Raw genomic sequence first — 24,826 nt, 5'->3', positions numbered from 1 at the left:
TCCTCACACAGCGTGAGGACGTCCAGCGATGCTCTAGCACAGAAAACCTGTGCTATGAAGCAGGAAGTGTCCTCTAGTCGCTGTCTAGTAGACAGCCACTAGAGGAGGAGTTAACCTGCAAGGTAATTATTGCAGTTTATGAAAACTGCAATAATTACAGTTGCAGGGTTAAGGGTAGTGGGAGTTGGCACCCAGACCACTCCAATGGGCAGAAGTGGTCTGGGTGCCTGGAGTTTCACTTTAAGGGGACAAAGTCACTGCACCACAAAGTCACTGCACTTTAATGAGCTCAAGTAGTCTGGGTGCCGATGCTCTTTAATACGCACACGATTTTGAATGTGATTATGTACTTCATTAAATACAAAAGAAGAAAACATCATAACAAGATTTGCTCAAACTATATCTATCTGTGGCACAAAAGACTTGAACAAAGAGACTTAAAGACAATTTCTGATCTACAGTATAAAACTTTGGCAAGAGGAATAGACATAAAACATTGTCAAAATTGTCATCACAGAGAAGCTCGTGAACGTTGTCTAATAAGGAAAAGGCAAGGCAGAAATTCCCAGACAAAGACAGATAAACTCAGTAAAGCATCTGAAACTCATTCACTTAGATAAATGTGGTCCAATGCAGCCAATGTCTTCTGGGCATAACATATACTAACATTTACTGGTGATTATTCTAGACATTGTATCACTTATCTCATGGAAGACAAAGCAGAAACTGAAGAAAAGTTGAAGGCATACATTGCAAGTGTTGAAAACTAGTTTCGGAGAAGGCCTCAAGCACTTCTAACAGACAACGATGGTGAGTACATGTAACACAATTTTACTGCATATTTAGAAGATAAAGAAATAGAACACCTGCATACAGTACCATATCAGTCCAGAACAAAATCATGTAGCTGAAAGCAGGGCCGGCCTTAGGCATTTGGGCGCCCTGTGCGAAAAATCTTCACAGCGCCCCCCCTTCCCGTCCCCCCCTCCCCCACTCCTTCCCCCTTCCCACACACCCTGTCACACACACACACAGGCAGACAGCCATACACACACACACACAAACACACTCAGGCAGTCATACACAGACAGCCACACACAAACACACACACACATACAAACACAGACATAGAATGTGACGGCAGATAAGAACCATTCGGCCCATCTAGTCTGCCCAGACAGTCACACATAGGCAGTCACACACATAAACACACACACACACACAGGCAGACAGCCACACACATAAAGTCACACACACGCACACGCAGACAGTCACACACGCACACGCACACGCAGACAGTCACACACACACACACAGACAGTCACACACACACACACACACACAGGCAGACAGCCACACACACACTAACATACACACACACTAACAGTCACACACACTAACAGTCACAGACACACACTAACAGACACACACACTCACCCACATTAACACATTTTTTAAAATTTATTTAAACACCCCCCCCAGCCTCCTTACCTTTGGGAATGCTGGGGGGGGGGGGGTGTCTCTTCCTCCCTGGTGGTCCAGTGGCTGCTGGGCGAGCGGCACTGGCTGGCGGGCGGGCGGCTGGCGAGGGAGCACTTCCTCTGAGCTGTCTGCTCAGCTCCCTCGCGCGTCTCAGAGTGAGGCTGGGAGCCGGAATATGACGTCATCTTCCGGCTCCCAGCCTCACTCTGAGACGCGCGAGGGAGCTGAGCAGACAGCTCAGAGGAAGTGCTCCCTCGCCAGCCACCCACCAGCGCCACCCGACCGCCCAGCAGCCCAGCATGTCTGTTAGCCGCAAGGGGGTGGCTTTTTTTGCCGCCCCCTGGAAAATGCCGCCCAAGGCAAATGCCTTGCTTGCCTCGCGGCTAATACGCCCCTGCCGTGTGAGCTATGCGGCCACAGGGCGCCCCCTGCTCCATGGCGCCCTGTGCGGCCGCACAGCTCGCACACCCCTAAGGCCGGCCCTGGCTGAAAGACAGAATCGCTTTTTAATGAATATGGTCACGTGGACAGATTCACATTTGTCACATAAGTACTAGGTTTATGAAGTTATGGCAGCTACATATCTACCAAAGAGACTTCTTACAAAAGCCACAAATAAAGTTTTTAATTCAATACACTTCATTAAAATCGTCCTCTTTCATCCTCAGCTTTTTAGGAGTTTGATGGTCTTGGATCATCTGCCCTTCAAACATAAACATGGGTGAATTGATAGGAACACCCTGTCTCTGACAATATGACTCCTTCAGCTTTTTCAGATGCGCCATCATCGTTACCTTGAAGTTAATTTCACTGCTGTTCTACTTTGAGTTTAATATAGTCCCCTCCTTCTTTGTCCACTAAATATTCATAGTGGAAGTTTTGCTTCCTGAACAGACATGCTGACACTTTGTGAACCCCAGAATATGCTAGCTTGTCAGGGCCATTCTACGCTTCTGCTTCAACAGGCACAATGACAGAACAGGCGATGCGGTAGAACATTATCATTTTAGACTTGTTTTACTTTCTTACCTGAAATAATCCATTTTGCAAAATATCTCTTTGTTTTTTATGTAGCAGCTGTTGTGTTGTCGCAATGATGTCCTACACACTGAACATTCCAGACATCTGACATGCCAGATCAAATTGTTTACCTGAAACACAAGAAAGCACTTACACTTAAAATGTTACATATTATAAGGTGAACTATGTGTTATTGAAAAATGATGTAATTATTGTTTTTATTATTTATATAGCGCCAGCAAAATTCCATAGCACTGTACAGTGGGTAACTGTTTTATGAATATCTCCAGAATTGTATTTTATGTTATGAAGATTTTATATTACATGATTTCTTGTGTTAGGGTTTGTGTTTGTTTTAAAGTTAGTGTTAGGGTTCATTACTTTTCAGGGAAGCATAAGGACATATATGTCCCAGATGGACAAACAAAGTGGGCGGATGGAGGATAAATAGTGATCTAAGAAATAGTTCAGTATTTAACAATATACATCTAGTAGAAAATGCCAGTTGTACTTGGAAATAAAATTTTCCACATATATAAAATACAATACTATGAAAAGAAAGTCTGCATTTGACAATGTGTGTTTATTAATGTAGTAATTTAAAATATAAAATAAAAGCTTATTGAATATTTCATTTTCATGTTCTTTTTTTTATTCTTTATATTTGACGTGCAATGAGTAAGAGACATGCATGCAAAACACAATAGCATACAGGATATCATTATACAGTATACTGGGAACATATAATGTGTCTAAGATTTGCACTTTTTATAAGTATATATATCCCGAGCATAATCCTAGAGGCTGTGAGAGAACAATAATATATGGAAACATTTTGATAGAGATCTCTAATGTCCTAGTCTAGGCAGAGTTACAGTATTACAAGTGTCATGCAAAGTGGACAGTAATGTGGTAGGCCATATGTGCTGGTCGTCAAGCAAAATACAGGCTTAATACCCCTGACGGATTAGGAGAGTATGAGTATAGTTGATTAACACAACATTAGAATTATAGAGTATGGAGCTTATTAACAGTCCCTTCCATAGAAGGAGGGACATACATGTGTATGGTATAGACTACTCTAGGGGGATAGCACCCCTAACCAAGGGGGAATTGGGGGGGTATCTTGTTGAATAATAGTACACTAATTACTTGTGCAAAACTGGACCAGTGCTGCATATAATAGAGTAAAAGATACTTCTTAACAATAGAAGCCAGAGAGGTCTTGTGCAGGGTTACCCAGAGCATATTGAGTGAGTCACTCAAATGTAGAAACAATATTATATAAAACCAGTCTAATGCTGAGAGCAAGGGGTGCTTTGCCTCTGAGGTAAGTTTGTATACTGTTCCGTTGTGAGCGATGAGGAGGGATCTTGGTGTCCCCCACCTAAATGTCACACCTGCTGAATGTAGGCGACGAGGAAAGGAGTTTAGTGATTTTCTCCATTGTAATGTGGCTTTAGTCAAGTCTTTGTAGAAATTCAATAGAGAGTCTTCGATTGTGAGTACCCTTCACCGCCACCATGATGTGTCCTATGTCTTAAGGCAGGGAACAACAGAGGATAATATCCCAGATGGTAGGTGAGTAGGACTTGGTCAGCGTGGGGAGCCGACCAAGTTTTGTCTCAGCAATGATGTTTTTTTATCCTGCAGGTGGTAATATAGAGGCCAGGAGCCATCTTCGTAGAGGGTATGTCTCGGCGCAGACTGTGATTGCGGAGATACTTATCTTCCTGCACTGATACTTGCAGCGAGAGAGCCTGTTGAGCCATTTGCAGTCATGGTAGACACTTCACCTCAGATCTCCTTGACCTCCCCCTCTGTAGATTGCAGAGTCAGAACCCCCATTTGCTACAGTGGTCGGTGTCTGGGTGGCCTCCTGTATAGCTTTCTCCTACAGAGGAACTTGAGATGATGAGTGAGGGGTTGTTGGAGTAACTAGGTCCTCCATGGTTGCCATCTTGGCTCGTGTGTGCCGTTGGAGCAAAGCTCCAATGTCCCGCTGGTTAGTTGCGGTTCCAGGCTGTGGCCTCTCATTGCTGGTATGGTAGGCACAGTTAGATGTGTAATTGGTCATCCATGTCTGTGAGATAGGCCCCACAAAGGAGCTGTGCAAGGTCGGGAAGTGCTGGCTCTGTGTTTCAGTTTGGCTTGCTTTGGGATATATAAAAAGGACATAAATTGATGCTGCAGGGGTTCCTCGATCTGTACCCAATGTTTGTAGGGCTGAATGGCTGTTAAATGCCATGACTTTGAGTGGATTATGTCGCAAAGTCAGAAGCAGCCAGAAATGGCATCTGGTCCATCTCTGTGTTGAGCTCCGCCCATATTTTATGTTCTTTTGAAACAAAGATAGCTCTTTATAGGTAGCTGTACATTTAATTTTGGTCCCCAGCCTCTTCCTTTCCTCCATATATCAAGAATGTAACCATCTAATAACTTGATAAATAGAAAGGAGAGAAGGAAGGCATGGTGACTGGTGTCCTGTCATGGTGTGGTGGATACTTCCTGTATATGTAAGATTTAGTTTGAATGCTCTTACATTGCATATTTTTCAATTGCAGAGATATACAATCGTTTGCATTCACAGTTTGAAAAATATGTACCTTGAGGAGGTATCTATCCAGGATCTCCAGGCCACAGCTAGAGCAAATATTCTTCCCATCTGAAGGTACAGAAGAGGAGGAGGATGGGGGAGAGCACACAGAGGGAGTGGAGGGAGGGCTGGGGGAAGAGTGGTCCTCTTTCTCCAAACTACATGGCAGATTTTCATCATCTGACTGTGACTGAGGGGGGAAACAGAAAACACTGATAATTATATCTACATATTATCACATGTTACAACTTTTAAATATATTAAACATTTGTGTACACTTGGAGTAGTTATAATTCCTTATATTTATACTGACAAAATAAAAACTATATGCCAGCTCTTGTATAGTAAAAAAATAATATAAAACAAATAGCAACCTCAACTTAATAAAATCTCTTATAAATTCATAGAATACAAGAGGCACATTTATTGATACATTCCCAGACTGTATGTATAAATAATAAACAAACATCATTCATCAACTATAACTATAAAAAAAGAATTAAATTAAATCATTTAATAATAGATTATTAATAAATATATAATAGTAGACATGAAGACATTAAAAAACTAAAAAAACAAATATTATTTAAATTATAATTTCCTTATGGAAAATATTCCAAGATATAAAGAAAGCAGTCTAATCATTGACTCTCAAGGGGTTAATACAAAATACTAACCCTGAGACAGTACTTTATCTGGAGGAATCAAATTTTGTCCTGTGCTAATTGTATTTTTACATGACAATTTTTTTTTTTTGTAAATGAACACTACAGCGGTAATAATCTATAGTTTTAAGCTAGTTTTAGTAATATCCCCCTGCCATGTGAAAGCTCAGAGGGTTAGATTTTCCTATCTTTCAGCCCTCACCATGCAGGTCTTGGTCCTACCATTCTGCCTCCTTGGCTGAAATCATCAAGATTGATCATCCAAGTCAATCCAATGCTTTATCTTAGGAACACATTGGGAAGCTAGTTTGTTTGTGTGGAAAACTCCACTCTGCACTTATCAAATGGTCTCTCTGAGACTATCGGATTTAAATAGTATGGCAATCACTAGAGGCATTTTACCCAGCAATGTAAACAGCATTGAGATGAAGTGGTCCGGTGCCTGTTGTGTCCTTCTAATGCATATCCATAAGATACATGAAATTCAAAAATCAAAGGATCAATGTCTCACATGGTGAAGCAAGTGTTTATCAAAAAGCCATTTTTAGTTATCCTGTGGATTTAGCAAAATGTTGTTATCGTCCAGTTACTTCTGCATTTTCCTGTTACCACATGGTCATTACTGCCCCACAAATGTTGCATTGTTTGTTTACTTAGAGATCAGGAAGGTTCCATAAATTTGTGTGACTTAATAGAATTGCAATGTAAATATGGTCTTTCACAAAACAGACTCTTATTTGGAATCCCTTAATCTATGGAAAATAGCTCTAATTTATCTATATTATTAGATGGATTTTCTGACATTTAGCTGTAAGCAGAAAATATGTTGAGAGTTTATATCCTATCATAATTAGTTGCAGAAGGTCCAGATGCCCCCTATCTGACAGCCCCAATTCTCTGGCAGTCATTTTAAATAGAAAAGAGCAGCATGTAGTAGCATTGTACTTTGGGGCAGCCTTGTATAGGGTCCCCCTTGTGCCCTAATCTATTGTATGTGAAAAGTTCAAATTGGAAGCAGTGGGTGCTCTTCTACTCTTACTTGCACTTCCTGGGGAGGGAACTGATGGAATTTGGAGCTTTGGGGCTGCATGCCCTGTCATTACTAGCCCTTTCTCTTGAAACCCAAAAAGGGCCACATTCATTTTAAATTGAAAGTGACAGGCAGCTCTGAGTATTTAATGCATGTTTAAAAAAAACATTAGAACTGCAATTTGGGGCGATCTTGTGGTCATAAAAAATTCCAGTTCCTTAGTTGCCACATGCCGGGGACTGACTTGGGGGACTGACTTACATGAACAAAATATGTTTGATTCAGTTCTTGATTCTAAGTACTATTAGTGTGCCATAATAAAAGGGGGGTGGAATGAAGAAGAGGCTGGCTTTTTTTTTTTTGATGATGAAATAAGCAACTTGCAGGTTATTCGCTAAAGTGAGAATTGTCAAGAAGTCAAAGTGAATTCAAAGTAATTAAGGCCAAAGTAGCCAAACTGAAAGAATACCTTACCAGGAGAATTTTTCCAGTTTCGCCAATTTGGCAAATTTGAAATTCACTTGAATTCCCAACAATTCTCACTTAACCCTGTAAATAACCCTGTTAGTTTCACATGATGTACAAGTGGTCTGCCTAAATCACAGGGGGCTAGATCAATAGTTAGAACATAAAAAATGATTAATGGTTAGAGGACAGCTGCTTAATGTAATTTTTCTTCACAAATCAAGTGAAGTAAACAATAGAGAAGAAAAAAAAGCAGGAGCAATAAAACTATACTTCCAAGCAGGATTCTTATTTACACTTTGACTTCATCTACTAAGAGAAAAGACCAGCATTGAACCTTTATAGTCACCCGTACAGTACTTGTGAGTAAATCATTGATTCTAGTGTGAAAATAGGTTTAGCTTTATGCTGTATCTACCAGATAGTAATACCAAGAACTCTAGAAAATACTTTGAGTTGGAGATAGGAGAATGGCAGGCATTTTGTCATTGATCCTAAGTTGATACTAGCTTACCAATATACAAATTATTATTATTATTATTATTATTATTATTATATATTGTTTTTTGGATTTTTTTGGTTAAATGTTTGCAGGAAAGAAAATCTTTGAAAAGCTTGATAAAGGCCTTTGTGTAGGCCAAAACACTTTTTGTTCCAATAAACCTGCCTTCCTGCATTATTCCTGAGTGCCTGGACCTAATTTATTTTGTCTTATAAACTGGTATGTGACACTACGAATACACTGAAGTTCAGGGATCTTATGGACCAGGGCTAGGACCAGGATCTCTTTGGCAATGTAAATTTAACTTCTCTCTTTAGATCAATAAGTTTTGTTCAGCTTCAGACACATAGAGCCCTAAATCAGGCACTGGGCATAAATGTGTAGATTCTATCAGCAGAGTAAGGGTTTACTCAGCTTACTGAAGAACAATTTTCCCACAAACTTTAGAGGAGAAATTGCTAGCAGTTTAAACCCGTAGAGAGAGAGAATCCATCCCAAGATCAGAAGGAAAATGATCACAGACAAAAAACTATTTTATTAGGTTGTAATGAGTTATACCTGATACTATAGAACAGATTAATGGAAAGGTGCATGTAAAAATAAATAACAAACAGAGACAACTGCTAAAATAAACCTTGATTGCAATCCTTCATTAGATATTTATTGTCATGTTAATGTGTGCTGATGAGCTAATAGCAGTTTTAACACAATCACACAATTTTGATACTTTTTAAATATACTTTTAGCATTGTCATTTTGGTAAAAAGGGCTTTACACTGCTTGCAATGAAGAGCTTTATAGTCAAAGATTGGAATATCACTTGCAGAAATGGAGTAGGCAAGGATACAGAAGACAGGAACACAAACTCAGTACAGGTCACTTAAGAAGGCTAGTAGCCACTAAGCAATAAGGCATCAATCATTCAGATATAATATAGCGAATGATGTAGAAATTACGCCAGCATAGAGACCAGCTGTGAGCAGAAATAACACAACAATGATGCTCTATAACAGGGGACAAGGTGGTGCCACATGTATTTTATGTTTGCAAACATTTTGCGGTTTATTGATGCCAAAAGCTATTTATCACCGGTGTAGTGTATCAGTGGCGAAATTCCTTATATAGATCTTATGTTAAGCATGATTGTGCAGAGGAGCTTGCACTTTAATATTAATTTGACTGGTACAGAAACCTCCAGTTATTTAAATGTGCATAGGAATATGGGATAGTGTGCATGTATTTTTTTTTATTTATTTTTTTTATAATTTTTGTTCTATGTCTTTTGGCTGATAAATACTGTAGTCATTTTTGCCACCCAGGAGTAGCGGGAGTTTGAACACAACGCTTACTTATGTATATTTTTATTTGATTCTTTATTACACAGACATTGCTGTTAACTATGTCATGTGTACCTTATTAAGGGTCATGTGAATAAAAAATACCCCTCTCTGTCTTATTAGAGATTTTGCCATTTGGCTGTAAGCAGCAAGGTGAATTGTTAGTATAAGACTAACCTTGACAGACCAGGTAACCTTGCACTTTAATGGCCAGTGGAGTGGTAATAAAAAACCTCATGTTATTTAAATGTGCATAGAGATTTCCGATAGTGCGCAAGTAAAAATGTTCTTGTGTTTAATGTATTCGGGCTGATGACTACTATAGCCATTGCTGCAGTGCAGGATTACTGGGAGTTTGAGCACAGGTATTAATTTTGAGTGTTTGTATTTGCACCTGAATTACACAGCCATATTACAGTGCTGCCGCCCACACCATGTGTACCCTATTAAATTATAATACGTGTGTAGGGAGTTTATAAAAATATCCCCTTTGTATATCATTAGAGATCTTGCCTTTTAGCTAAAAGGTGAATTGTTAGCGTAGGACTCACCTAAATGGTTTGCCTTGACAGGGCCCATGAGCTTGCATTTAAACGGCCATTGGAGTGGCGTGAAAAATATGCTACTTAGTATAGAGATTTTGTATAGTACAGATAAAACATGTTTTGTCTTTTTTCTATGTATTTTGGTTAATAAATACTGTAGTCATTGCTTCCACTCAGGAATAGTAGGAGTTAAAAAGCTGGGCTTACTTCTGTTTGTTTAAACTTCTGATATATATATCTTTTGTTAGTCTGTCAAGCTTAAGCGAATCCAGTTATTACAAAACGTTACTGAGTTTTTATAGAGAAAATTCAAGAGAAAAGAGCACTTGATAAATCAAAGGAAATACTTATCAAGTAATTAAATAATATTACAAACATTATCAAATGGCAATGCATATGAACAGAAAAAGCTACACAAACACCTCTTCAAGTTGATAACATTAACATGAAATATCAATCACATATAAACATTTCCATGTTAATCAAATAATAATTTAAAGGACACAAAGGTACCATACCAGCAATATAACCTAGAAACTTTGATAACACAACAAATACCCAAATTCAACTGTGTTAAGGAAACACACATAATTGAAGATTATGCTAGCGCTAGTGTACTTATAATCTTAATTTTAATAATGACAGGAGGCGAGTATTTTGCATAAACTCTCTTTGCATAAACTCCACATAGCAGTAAAGAAAAAAGTGAAAACATTAACCAATCAAAAAATAGTAGGAGGTATAGTATTCACAGTGATGAGGCTCCTCCCCCTCTTTCAAAGCGACATCAAATACACATAAAATATTTAGACAAAATTCGAAGATGTCCTTCGTGATATTTGACAGAAGCCTGGATCGTGCTCCTCCCAGGCGATTTATGTAGCGGACCGCGGAGACGTTGTCTATCCGGAGGAGGATGCAGCAGTCCGTGCGGTCTCTCGCCAAGCTGCGGATCGCAAACGACCCCGCCAGGAGTTCTAAGCAGTTTATGTGGAGGTTGGTTTCTTGTGAAGTCCAAGTACCTCCTGTCGATACGCCCTCGCCTGTGGCGCCCCAGCCCCAAAGGCTGGCGTCTGATTCCAGAACGATGTCGGGAGAATTCCCGAAGATGGCTCGGCCGTTCCAGGCCTCCATGCTGTCCAACCACCATCCGAGTTCTTCCTTGATTTCTTCCGTTACCGGAATGTTCTGGTCGTAGGAAGGGTTCTGGCGGAGGAAGGAGGCCTTGATGTGTTGCATCGCCCTGTAGTGTAATGGGCCTGGGAAGATTGCCTGAATCGATGCGGACAGTAGGCCCACGATCCAAGCTAGGTTGCGGAGGGGGATGGTGTGGCAGCGGATGACCCTGCGTAGTTCCTTCTTGATGGCTGTGATCTTCGAGATCGGGAGTCGTAAGGTGCTGGTCCTGGAGTCTATCTCGAAGCCCAGGAATTGTATCGTCTGGGTTGGGGATAGTTCCGATTTTTGGTAATTTACCACGAAGCCTAGGGACGTCAGGAGTTGAATGGTATATCGTGTGTGTTGTGTTAGACTGTTCCTGTCTGAGGAGAACAGAAGCAGGTCGTCCAGGTAGATAATGCACCAAATTCCTTGAGTTCATAGACGTGATACAACTGGTTTGAGAAGTTTGGTGAAGCACCATGGTGCTGAGCTGAGGCCGAAAGGGAGGCATGTGAACTGCCAGGGTTGGTTTTGCCATAGGAATCTGAGGAATTGACGGCAAGATGCGTGTAAGCGTCCTTGAGGTCTAGCCTCGTAAACCAGTCCCTGCCTTGTAGAAGATCTCTCAGAAGATGGATGCCCTCCATCTTGAAGTGCCCGTATGTTACAAAAGCGTTGAGTCCCTTCAAATTTATAACCGGACGAAACTCTCCAGATTTCTTCTTTACTAGGAAAATGTTGCTGAAGAAACCCTGTCCGTCGTGAGCCGGTTCTATCACCCCTTTCGTTTGGAGCTCTTGTAGTTCGCCGTCGATCAGGCGGCGGTCCTCCTGGGAGCATTGAATGGGATGCGGAGGAATGAGCTGGTAAGGGGGTTCTACGAAGTCGATGACGTAGCCCCGAACTGTCTGGAGGATCAATGCGTCCGTGGAGATGGTTATCCATTTCTGAAAAGACAGAGCAATATGGCCTGCGGTATAAGGAGAAAATGAAACGAGAGGTATGATGTTGCTTACCTGTGGGGAAGCGTGCTCTGCCACGGTTACGAGGTCCTCTGCCTCGGTCTGCTCCTCGGGTATAGGAGAAGGGTTGTCTGAAGCCCACTTCTGGGTAGAAGGGTTGTGGTCTGTGTGACCGGGGGCCAGAAGGCCAGAATCGGCTGGCTGCGCGGCCCCTGTAGCGGCCAGCCCGTCCAAAAACACCCCGACTGGGGTGACCTCTGAAGACTCGCTTCATGGATGTCTGAGCCTTATTCAGGGACGTAAAAATATTGACATGCTTGTTCAGCTCTTTTAAGAAGGGTTCCCCAAATAGTTTGCCCTGTGCCAACGGTCCCAGTTCCTTGGTGCCCAACTCCACCAGTTTTCCGTCAATACGGAGTAAAGCTGCCTTGCGCCTCTCAGAGGAGAGGGCTACGTTGGTATTGCCAACGAAACAGAAGCACCTTTGTGCCCATTCTCTGATGTCGTGTGCCCATTCCTAGAGTCAAATTGATCGGCTCTAGTGAAAGCATCATCTGCCAGGTATAATATGCGGGAGAGCGGGCCGATGGCGTCCAGCAGCTTGTCTTGGACCCCGTGGAATCCCTTCTCCACGCCCCGTCGAGGGTCGCGGCCACCCCGGGACATAAAGGTGTTCATCACCTGGTCAAACTCCGGGGTTTGAGTTACATGGTCGGGAAGCGAGGGACGTGGACATTCCGAGCGTAGGCGGTTGCGCACCGTTTTATCAAGTGGTTTGCGAAGCCAGCGGTGCATAAATTGGGAGAGGTGGTCGGGGGGGTGTCCAGTCCCCGGAGCGTGGGTGGCGGATATTGCGAGGGTCAAACAGACGTTGTCCTGTGGGGTCTAGGATGGTATCGTCTTCCTGGGTAGGTGCGAGGTCATCTGGTAACTGACTGTGATCCAGGAAGGTGCCTCGTAAGAGGCCTGTATGGAAGCCGGAGTCCGAGTCCCAATTGTCATCTTGCGGATCAGAGTCCGCGGCTTGCCACTCGTCCAACACGGCCATAGAGTGCGTGTGTTCTTCCCCCTCATCTGAGGAGTAGTGGGCAGGTGTGGGTGGGGCTGGTCTATGGCCTTTGGGTGCCTTACCCTTGGCTGGTGTATCACCCGCTTTCTCACCTTTCCAGTGACGTTTGGCGGGGCGTGGGTCCGCCAGTACGTGTGACTCTGAGGCCTCAGAGTCCTCGCCTTGAGGTTGTGTGAGCGTGGCTTTTTTGGGTTTGTCGGTAGATGCCGACATAACTCTTGACAGCGCTTTCTCCATAGAGGCGGAGATGGCTTCTGCAATCATAGACTGGAAGTCCGCAGGGGTTTGGGATGCTTCCATAGTGGTTATGGTGTTGGCACAGGGTAGATGGGCTAGGGGTCAGTTGATTATAATATGCACTCAATAGTAATAATAAAATTGGTAATAACAACACCCCAGCAGGGTGTGAGTTAGTGTAGGTACAAGTAACAGTACCAGAAACCCCAGCAGGGTAAGTTGGGTTTTTCTTGCTGGGCCGCACCCAGAAATATATGTATGTATATCTGTGAGGATGGCACGAAATCCACCTTAATGTGATATCAATATGGGGTTGGAATGCCCCTTTAACATATACATATATATAGGTGGCACGAAATCCACCTGATGGCAGCAGTGCATTAAGAGCTTCACCCTGTTGGAATAGAAGGTGGCACAAAATCCACCCAGTAAGTAAGTAGGAATAGTAATAATAACAGTGGACTCACCACTGAGAAAAAGGCCAGCAGCCTCTTTATCCTTACAGGAAAAACGCCTGTGACCCCTGCCTGAGCAACAAATAGAAGCAGCTGAAAAGATATCGACTGGCATGTGTGTGATCTGCAGGCCGACACTGCGGAGATCGTGGGACTCCCAAAATGGCGGCCGCGAATCTCGCGAGACGCGAGATCCAAGATGGCCGCCGGGAAACCGGGAAAAAAGGTTTCCCGGCGTGTCGGCAAAACAGAATGCGGCTGGTGAGCCGCAAGGGAGTATTAGGGACAGGGTGAGCGTTACCCTGAGGGGAAAGCAAGATGGGAAGCCAGCGAAAACGAAGGGGAATAAAAACGGAGGGACCCTGAGGGGAAATAAAGGGAAATACCTCCCAGCAAGTCTGACATAAGACACATAAGAAAATAAACATAAAATAAACGTAAAATGAAAGGGGGTAACCCCCCAGGATAGGAGGGAGAGATTCCCAGAAGAAAAACAGAATAAGGAAATAGAAAAATAGCATATAAAATAGAAAATACAATATAAATAAAGGGAAGAGCCTGAAACTCTGACCTGTCTGCTGATGGAGCAGTAAAGAAAGAGGGGGAGGAGCCTCATCACTGTGAATACTATACCTCCTACTATTTTTTGATTGGTTAATGTTTTCACTTTTTTCTTTACTGCTATGTGGAGTTAGTAAAGAGAGTTTATGCAAAATATGAAGCCTCCTGTCATGTGGTAAAATTGCAAAGTTTACAAAATTGGCATTGTGTTTGTTAATATTTTTATCTTGACCTGTGTAACTTGAGAGCAAGTAAATAACGATGAGAAATAGATTAAAGCCTTGTTTGAAATTGATAACATTTTCTTGCTTCAGCTGTGTTAGTAGATAGGAAATAGATAATAATAGATACATATAGACCTTATATTTTTGGATTTTGATCATGTTAAAAAAACTTACACAGTACCAGATGAAGTTCAGAAAATGTTATCAAATGAATACCAATGCTGGATTGTGACCAGGGCTATAGTGTGTTCTATGTTCACCCAAAAGGAGCTATCAAGCAGATCAAGCAGAGCAAATCAAGAAAAATAGCCTTCGTATATCAATAATTAAAAATTCACCAACAGTTAAGTTAATCTCGTAATAGCAAATGAGAATGACAAACGCAAATTGTTGAGCATCATTATAATAATTTGAGCACCCTTCTTATGGCCCTGACAATGGATAGCCATTTGGCTCCCTTGAACATTTATGGATAGTACAAGCTGTCCTTCTGTCCCTCTTTTGATGGTCTATGCCAGTCATGGTACAGTGGGGTATACAGACTTCTGTCTAGATTTTCATAAATATCCTCCTCCTTTATATATACTATGTGGCACTCTTGGAATTCCTTGCCTATATTGCTTGCGGTGGTTTACCCCTATTTAATGTTTTGTCCAGCTTTCCAGTACCCACCTTTCCACTCTAAATGATCTCCATTCTAGCCTTCTGAGTGCGAGCACAGAAAGCCCACAAATGCACAGCTTGTGCTAAAATTCTGGCTATATTGCATTTCAATATTATGACATCTGGTGCACAAAATGCAAATGTTAATGCTGAGACTGGCTACTCCAGGATGTTCTTTATAGAGCATTCCCCCGTATTTAATAAACAATGCAATACATATGTCTGTAATCCAAGTTCCAACTGCTGTGAGTGAGTAGGAGGATTGTACCTTAGAATAGACAAATATACAAAATAATGTGCAATATAATTGGTGCTAAAATCACATTCAGCTGTAAAAACTATGGAACCAATCACACGTTATTCCACCAATATAGATCAAATCAAAAAAGGAGAAATAGTGTCAAGCGCAAAGTGTACAGTAGTAATCCCAGTGTTCAATTAACCAAGTGTACACAATAGTGAGAAAACATAAATATATGTACCTAATGAGAACAAAACATATGGTTCATCCCTGAAAGGTAAAAAATATATACACTCTCATAGGATAGCACAATAATGAGCAATTTTTAGAAGGTATATTCTCTTTAGGTAGTTCACTCACATTTTAATAGAGGAGTATCAGGTCTTCACAGTGAAGATACATGGGGCAAAAAGTATTTGAAAGGTTATTAAGGGATAATATTCAAGAATTCCTTGAGAAGAACATGGTTATCAGCAACAATCAGCATGGTTTTATGAAGCACAGGTCATGTCAAACTAACTTGATTGCATTCTACGAAGAAGTAAGTAGAAGTATAGATCAGGTTGTTGCAGTGGATGTGATCTATTTGGATTTTGCCAAGGCATTTGATACAGTTCCACACAATAGATTAGTGTTCAAACTCAAAGAAATCGGTCTAGATGAAAATGCTTGTTCTTGGGAAAAACATTGGAGTTCAAAGAGTAGTCATTAATGGTAAATTTTCAAGCTGGACAGAGGTGGCAAGTGGTGTCCCTCAGGATTCTGTTCTGGGAACCTTTTTATTTAACATGTTTATTAATAATCTTGAAAAACACATTGAAAGTCATGTTTCAGTGTTTGCAGATGACACAAAACTCTGTAAATTAATACAATGTGAGCAAGATATTACTTTACCGTACAGAGGGATTTAGATAGACTAGGGGACTGGACACTCAAATGGCAGATGAAATTTAATGTTGAAAAATACAAAGTTATGCACTTCTGCGCAAAGAATGCACAAGCAACGAATATAACAGAGGAATTTCCACCTGTGAGGATGGGCCCAGAAATTGGGACCGTCTCGTTGGTGGAAATATACACCTTAATGGACACTCCAGAAATGTCCTGGGGCTTAACCCCTAAATATAGAAAGAACCAATGAAATATACAAAGAGCTGGAAGAAACCAGACTAGTTGAATATATTGCTGGAAATCATTATACATATACTATAATAGCTGTATAAACTGAAGAAATAGTAGTAATAATAGATAGATAGAATAAATAGGATCACATCTAATTCTAAGTGCAATCTTGCCTTAATGGCTCACCTCTATATATGTCTCTCTAAAGGATACCCTTATCCTACTATATACAACACAGGCAACTGTCTAGTGACTTTATTAGGGCTATGTGCAGGGTCAAGACTAGTGGCTTATGAATCTGTTCTGCAGGTCAATCGTCATGCAACTGACGTGGGTGTCCAAGACGTGGTCACAATCGGTCCCTTGGGGAATAACCTGTGGCTATTGCTAGTCTTTGCGTGTTAAGTAACTTGTAGATATGCAGACTGTATCATACTGGATTCCCCCTGACAACTAAGTGGGGGACAGCATATGCATAATAGCTGAAGTGAAGCTATCTTAACCGCTGTGGAGGACTGTTATATACCTCTCAAAGCTAAAGCCAGATAGTAGTAACTCTAATATGTAGAGGTTACAAACGTCAATCAAAAGCTAATAGATATGCATACAGACTGTATAATGCTGGAAGCCCCCTGACTAATAGGTGGGGGACAGCATATGAATAGTATCCGTAGTGAAACTATCTTGACCGCTGTGGAGGGCTGTTAGATACCTCGCAAAGCTAAGGCCAGATAGTTGTAACTCTAATATGTAGAGATTAAAACCGCAAATCGACATCTAATAGACATACATAGTTATTCAAAATCGGCATACACGTTGTGACCGTCAGGGGAGAGATAGAGGTGAAAGATAGAGATTAGGGTGCCTCTATGTGCAGAACCATACTTAGAATGTTGGTTGCCTGCACATAGTGATAGATAACCTAGTGAAGAAAGCACACAGTGGAAGAAATGAGCCCAAATAAGCCCGACATTTCTGGAGTGTCCATTAAGGTGTATATTTCCACCAACGAGACGGTCCCAATTTCTGGGCCCATCCTCACAGGTGGAAATTCCTCTGTTACGTTTGTCTAACCCGGGTTTTAGTACCCATCACCTTTTAAACGCTGCTTGAATATGGCTGGTTTTCTGTCCGATAAAGCTACTAGGGAGGCCTGGTATACAGACATTGACTCAGTGTTCTCAGAAGGTCACCTTAATGAGAATGTCACATACACCAATATCAACGCTGCATTTAACCACCTGACATACCTGTTTAAACAACAAATTAAGGCTGGGTGGGAGGTCGCTTCACTTGAAAAGTATTTGGGTAAGGAATTAATACCAAGGGGACTTAGAGTCCAAAATATCCCTGGACCTCACATTGAAGGAACTGAATTTATAAAAGAGTGGGAGGAGGCAGCTAGTACTTGTTCTCGTAAGTTTATGAACATCCTATGCAGATCTGAGAAACAGAGACTCGATAAAATCAATAAAGAAGTCGATGATGAGATAGAGAAAATTGAGGTTTTCAAAACAGAGAGCAGTTTCGCACAACTTGAAATTAAACTAAAAAGTCAACTGGAGAGATTTCAATCCTCCATCAAAACTCGGAAACACTCTAAATTCATAAGAGATACAAAGGACTTCCAAACAGGCAATATATATCAGAGGTCCAAACAGAGTAGGAGGGTAGAATTTGACCAGTTCTCCACGTCGGAATACGATACGAGTGGTTCCGAACCAGAACTCTGTTCAGATAACGCCTCCACTTTACCTGATTCTAACCCAAAAAGCATCCTTAAAAAGGGAATTAATTTTTTAGCCAGAGCAAATCAGGACGCAAGACCACAGAGAAATACGAGGAGCAAATCTACAAGAGGCTTCCAACGGAGGAAAGCGTATTGACCACAGAGAGTCAAATCGTTAATCTTTCCTCCTATCAACTCACTACTTCAGAAACACAGCTTCTAAAGAAGGGACTGTCCTTTGTCCCCACACCTAAATTTTATAAGTTTGGGTGGACAAAGGACATTCACTTATTCGCTAGGAAACTTGCTCTTCATAAGTACCACTGCATTCAGAAAACCAAACAAGCACTTAGACTGGGTCTAGAAGCCAGGGACATGAATTTACTAGACAATTTGGTGGAACTACTTAGTAGTAACGATCCATCCAATATTCAAGTAGCTCCATTCACCAAATTGAAACCTAAAAGTAAATTTACCCCACACATACCTGAATATAAGTACATTGACTTATTTGTTGAGCTATCCTGCAAAGAAATAGAAGCAATGGAAACCAACTCACAGTCTGGATTCCATCCAAACAATCTGAATATACAAGAAAATCGAGCACTGGCAAAACTAAGAGCTAATGAGACAATCATCATAAAGCCTTCGGATAAAGGGGGGAACCTAGTAATACTAGATAGGAACAAGTATGTTCAGATGGTGCTCAAAACACTTGAAGATAAAGACACCTATGCAGCACTTCCGTCAGACCCCACAAATAGATTCCTACTAGAGCTGAAAAAGATCCTGGATCAGGCACTTCAAAGTAACCTAATTAGTGTTGAGGAATACAAATTTATGCTCAACAAGAGACCTACCATTGCTACCTTCTACTCGTTGCCAAAAATACATAAGCAACAGAAAATACTAACAGGGAGACCCATAGTATCAGGGAACAACAACCTTACCCAAAACTGCAGCGTGTATGTAGAACATATTCTGAGTGGCCTAGTCAAGGTCCTTCCCTCGTACGTGAGGGACACAAAGCAAATCTTGAAAACATTGGACGACCTGACAATACCAACCGGGGCTAAACTATGTAGTCTTGACGTAGAGGGACTATACAGCTCCATACCCCACGGAACAGGTCTTAACAATATAAAATGGTTTCTTCAAACACGGGACGCATCCCTCTATGACCATAATCAGTTTGTGTTACAACTCTTACAATTCATCTTAACACACAACTATTTACTCTTTGAGGGTACCCACTATCACCAGGTGAGGTGAGGGGGACGACTTGTGCCCCCTCATATGCAAACCTCCACCTGGGATGGTGGGAACAGAATATAGTGTTTAGTCCCAAATTCACTGACTATCATGACTAAATTAGCCTCTGGAAGCGTTACATAGATGACGTATTGATTGTGTGGACAGGTTCGATTGAGTGTTTTGAGGAATTCGTCAAGGCGCTAAACATGAATGACCTGAACCTGAAACTGACCTATGAGGTGGGGGAGAATAAAATCAACTTTTTGGACCTGACCTTACAAATCACAGAAAATAACAAAAAACATATCTCTACCACTCTATTCAGGAAGCCTACAGCCACCAACAATCTCCTGAACTGGCAAAGCCACCATCCAAAATCACTAAAGTATGGGATACCGGTAGGCCAATATCTCTGTGTAAAAAGAAACTGCTCCTCCATTGAGGAATTTAAAATTAAAGCCAAGCTACTAAGATCACAGTTCAAGACCAAGGGATACTCAAACAGATGTCTCAAAGCAGATTATTTAAGAGCACTTATGACTGAGCGAGAAAACCTACTGGAGGATAACCCCCTCAAGGAGAAGACCCCTAGCTTGATTAGGTGTATCGGCACTTTTGACGCAGGGTGGGATCCAGTCAAGGGGATTCTGAATAGATACTGGCCCCTGATTTATCAAGATCAGCACCTCAAGGAAGTATTGTCACCACATGTGTCACTCACGGCCAGAAGAGGACGTAACTTAAAAGATCTACTGGTACCTAGTCACCTCTCTTTACCCAAAGCAGAAAATACGTGGCTAAAAACACCGGCAGTAGGCACGTTTCAATGCGGCCGCTGCAAGACGTGTAGATATATTCGGAGAAAATCAAAAACATTTTCGAATTCCACCAATACACAGACACATGAGGTCAACACTTTTTTCAATTGCCAAACGTCAGGTTTGATTTACCTCCTAACCTGTAGTTGCGGCCTCCTGTATGTGGGTAAGACCTTTAGACCGTTCAAGAAACGAATTCTTGAACATGTAAATTCGGTAAACCCTTCTAGACACATAGATACAGTCATTTCTAGACATCTTAAACTGAGACATGACGGCACAGCACAGGGCATTAGGTTCAATGGGATTGAAAAAATCAAACTAGGCCCGAGAAAGGGTGATATAGACATCAAACTACTCCAAAGAGAGAGCTATTGGATTTTCACACTAAAAACCCTTTCCCCCTCTGGTCTAAATGAAGGATTCTCTTATACCTCTTTTATATGAACTTACTTAACATCCCCTGTTTACCAAATAGCCAAGAAACTATGTTTTTCCTGACTTCCAGGTTCTGCCACATTTCATAACTATAATCATTATGATTTGGGCTACATTCCCCTTTAAACATAATCGGTAAACTCCATACATGTTCAAGCAAGCGCTATTTATCTAAAATGTATCAAGCATTATGTGTAAACTGTATATTTTGTAAATTTGTAAATATGTTAATATATATATATAGAATCACTATTTTTCTTCTCTTTTTCCTTTTTGTTTCTTTTTCAAACCATGTCTCTATGGACATATTGACCTTCTGTCCCAACGTCTAGCATTCCGCTCCAGCTTCATCTAAACCACAAATTAACCTGGCTATAGACACCTAAACTCACCATACATACTAGGGCTGGGTCTCAGTAGGCAGCCATCTAAGTTCTGCCTGTCTGAACCATGAACATCACCTATGACAGATCGGTGTTCTAAATGTTGGTGGACCCATACGATCGTAGTGCTATAGATCCTTCATTTTGCCATAAAAACTTTATAACCCCTAGCTCACTACTAACAAGTTAGCCTATAGCTATGTGAGTAAAAGGTATTTCAATCATGCTGGGAAATGCAAAATCACGTCCAAGATGACCAAAAGAACGACCACGAAACATTTATTTATTTATTTATTTATGTACTTATTCATTCATCTACCTATTTAGAAAACCAAACGCATAGAATGTATTCACCTTGACAGGGCATTTGAATGTATACATCCCCATTGGGACGATTACATCATGGTACTGGGTATCTGACTAAATAGTTAATCGCTCGCTCCCAGCCTTCTAGGGCTGGGTAATGATACAGTATGGAGGGTAGATATGAGCCCAGTACAGGGCACCGTAGCCCGGTATCCAGTCCTGAATTGGGCTTTTACGGCCATGACATTCCCCACGACGTGTTTGGAAACGGACTAGACCCTTCCCAGCACGGAGTGGGTTAAGTGAAGCCGTGACCACCTTGTATCCATAGGATACACTGCCCTCTGGTGGTATAGCTGTACTTTACCTCTACAGCTAACGGAGGTTAAAAGGACGTGTACTAATTTCCCCAGCACTGAGCCGGTTAAAACAGCTCCTATTAGCTTGATGGACAACCATCATTAGCATAATGATCACCTGATGTTCGGAGTCGGAATGCGCATGACAGCAACCTTCTGATTGGACAGAGTCAGAGACACTGGGACCTAAATCCTTGTAAAAGGAGACTGAGACGCAGTCTCCAGTCAGCCCCTGACGAAGGTGCATCCCAGCACCGAAACGCGCGTCGGGCTTATTTGGGCTCATTTCTTCCACTGTGTGCTTTCTTCACTAGGTTATCTATCACTATGTGCAGGCAACCAACATTCTAAGTATGGTTCTGCACATAGAGGCACCCTAATCTCTATCTTTCACCTCTATCTCTCCCCTGACGGTCACAACGTGTATGCCGATTTTGAATAACTATGTATGTCTATTAGATGTCGATTTGCGGTTTTAATCTCTACATATTAGAGTTACAACTATCTGGCCTTAGCTTTGAGAGGTATCTAACAGCCCTCCACAGCGGTCAAGATAGTTTCACTACGGATACAATTCATATGCTGTCCCCCACTTAGTTGTCAGGGGGAATCCAGTATGATACAGTCTGCATATCTACAAGTTACTTAACACGCAAAGACTAGCAATAGCCACAGGTTATTCCCCAAGGGACCGATTGTGACCACGTCTTGGACACCCACGTCAGTTGCATGACGATTGACCTGCAGAACAGATTCATAAGCCACTAGTCTTGACCCTGCACATAGCCATAATAAAGTCACTAGACAGTTGCCTGTGTTGTATATAGTAGGATAAGGGTATCCTTTAGAGAGACATATATAGAGGTGAGCCATTAAGGCAAGATTGCACTTAGAATTAGATGTGATCCTATTTATTCTATCTATCTATTATTACTACTATTTCTTCAGTTTATACAGCTATTATAGTATATGTATAATGATTTCCAGCAATATATTCAACTAGTCTGGTTTCTTCCAGCTCTTTGTATATTTCATTGGTTCTTTCTACAAGCAACGAATACCCTAAATGGAAGCGAATTAGGGATAACAACACATGAAAAAGACTTGGGAATTGTTATAGACAACAAACTATGCAACAATGTGCAATGTCAATCCTCAGTGCCTAAGGCCAGTAAGGTATTGTCATGCTTGAAAAAGGGCATTCATTCTCGGGATGAGAATATCATTTTGCCTCTTTATAAATCACTGGTAAGACCACATATTGAATATGCTGTGCAATTTTGGGCACCTGTTCTAAAGAAGGATATTATGGCACTAGAAAAAGTGCAGAGGTGGGCTACAAAATTAATAAAAGGAATGGAAGATATCAGCTATGAAGAAAGGTTAACAAATTTAAACCTCTTTAGTTTAGAAAAACGTCGCCTGAGAGGGGATATGATAACATTATACAAATATATTCGGGGCCAATACAAACCATTATGTGGAAATCTATTCACAAACTGGACTTTACATAGGACACAATGTCATGTGTTTAGACTGGAAGAAAGAAGATTTTGTCTAAGGCAAAGAAAAGTTTTTTTACTGTAAGAACAATAAGGATGTAGAATTAGAGTCCATACAGATGTTCAAACAGCAACTAGATGCATACTTGCAAACACAGAATATTCAAGGATATAATTTTTCAATGTACGGTAATAGCTGCTTGATCCAAGGATAAATCTGACTGCCATTCTGGGGTCAAGAAGGATTTTTTTTCCTAGTTTGTTGCAAAATTGGAAGTGCTTCAAACTGGGTTTTTTGTTGCCTTCTTTTGGATCAACAGCAAAAAACAAATGTGAGCAAGGCTGAACTTGATGGACGCAAGTCTCTTTTCAGCTATGTAACTATGCAATATGTAACTATATGAACTCCACCTATACTATGTATCCTATGTGATGATTTGAATTGTCCTTTGTGGATAAACTAATTTTGCCATAATCCTCTGCTGGACAGGCAATAGTGAGTTACTAATTGGAGTGTCTCATCCTAGCAGTCTTGCAACTGCAGTCAGACCTCCTAAACAGAGCCCACAGGGATAATCCTTTAAGATACAAATTGGCCCTTCTAATTAAGAAATTAGCATAACAGGTACAGAAGCATAACTGGATAGGACCTGAATTTATTTTCTATTAAAGCGACGCTTTTATTTTCTGTAAAAGTCATAACATATGCCATGAATGTTGTTACATCAAGCAATATACACTGTTCAAAAAAATAAAGGGAACACTTAAACAACACAATGTAACTCCAAGTCAATCACACTTCTGTGAAATAAAGCTGTCCACTTAGGAAGCAACACTGAGTGACAATCAATTTCACATGCTGTTGTGCAAATGGGATAGACAACAGGTGGAAATTATAGGCAATTAGCAAGACACCCCCAATAAAGGAGTGGTACTGCAGGTGTGAACCACAGAACACTTCTCAGTTCCTATGCTTCCTGGCGATCAGAAACAGACTCCACGAGGGTGGTATGAGGGCCCGACATCCACAGGTGGGGGTTGTGCTTACAGCCCAACACCGTGCAGGACGTTTGGCATTTGCCAGAGAACAACAAGATTGGCAAATTCGCCACTGGCGCCCTGTGCTCTTCACAGATGAAAGCAGGTTCACACTGAGCACATGTGACAAACGTGACAGAGTCTGGAGAAGCCATGAGGAACGTTCTGCTGCCTGCAACATCCTCCAGCATGACCGGTTTGGCAGTGGGTCAGTAATGGTGTGGGGTGGCATTTCTTTGGGGGGCCGCACAGCCCTCCATGTGCTCGCCAGAGGTAGCCTGACTGCCATTAGGTACCGAGATGAGATCCTCAGACCCCTTGTGAGACCATTTACTGGTGTGGTTGGCCTTGGGTTCCTCCTAATGCAAGACAATGCTAGACCTCATGTGGCTGGAGTGTGTCAGCAGTTCCTGCAAGACGAAGGCATTGATGCTCTGGACTGGCCCGCCCGTTCCCCAGACCTTAATCCAATTGAGCACATCTGGGACACATCATGTCTCGCTCCATCCACCAACGTCACGTTGCACCACAGACTGTCCAGGAGTTGGCAGATGCTTTAGTCCAGGTCTGGGAGGAGATCCCTCAGGAGACCATCCGCCACCTCATCAGGAGCACGCACAGGCATTGTAGGGAGGTCATACAGGCACGTGGAGGCCACACAC

General features: G+C 41.6%; 1 protein-coding gene across 1 annotated transcript in view; it reads right to left on the bottom strand.

Moving 5' to 3' along the window:
• Positions 1–24,826, bottom strand: part of LHX6 (LIM homeobox 6) — a 243,250-nt gene that overhangs the window by 137,232 nt on the left and 81,192 nt on the right. Inside the window, exons 2-3 of the mRNA XM_063432334.1 lie at positions 5,109–5,288; positions 2,512–2,633 (exon numbers count right to left, since the gene is read on the bottom strand). Of these exons, the coding sequence (XP_063288404.1) occupies positions 2,512–2,633; positions 5,109–5,288 (302 nt within the window). The remainder of the gene's footprint in view (positions 1–2,511; positions 2,634–5,108; positions 5,289–24,826) is intronic.

The sequence above is a fragment of the Pelobates fuscus genome, chromosome 9 (assembly GCF_036172605.1).
Source record: "Pelobates fuscus isolate aPelFus1 chromosome 9, aPelFus1.pri, whole genome shotgun sequence".
NCBI classification, from domain to species: Eukaryota; Metazoa; Chordata; class Amphibia; order Anura; family Pelobatidae; genus Pelobates; species Pelobates fuscus.
Note: the sequence above shows the minus strand (reverse complement) of the source record. Positions and strands in the feature narration are given on the sequence as shown.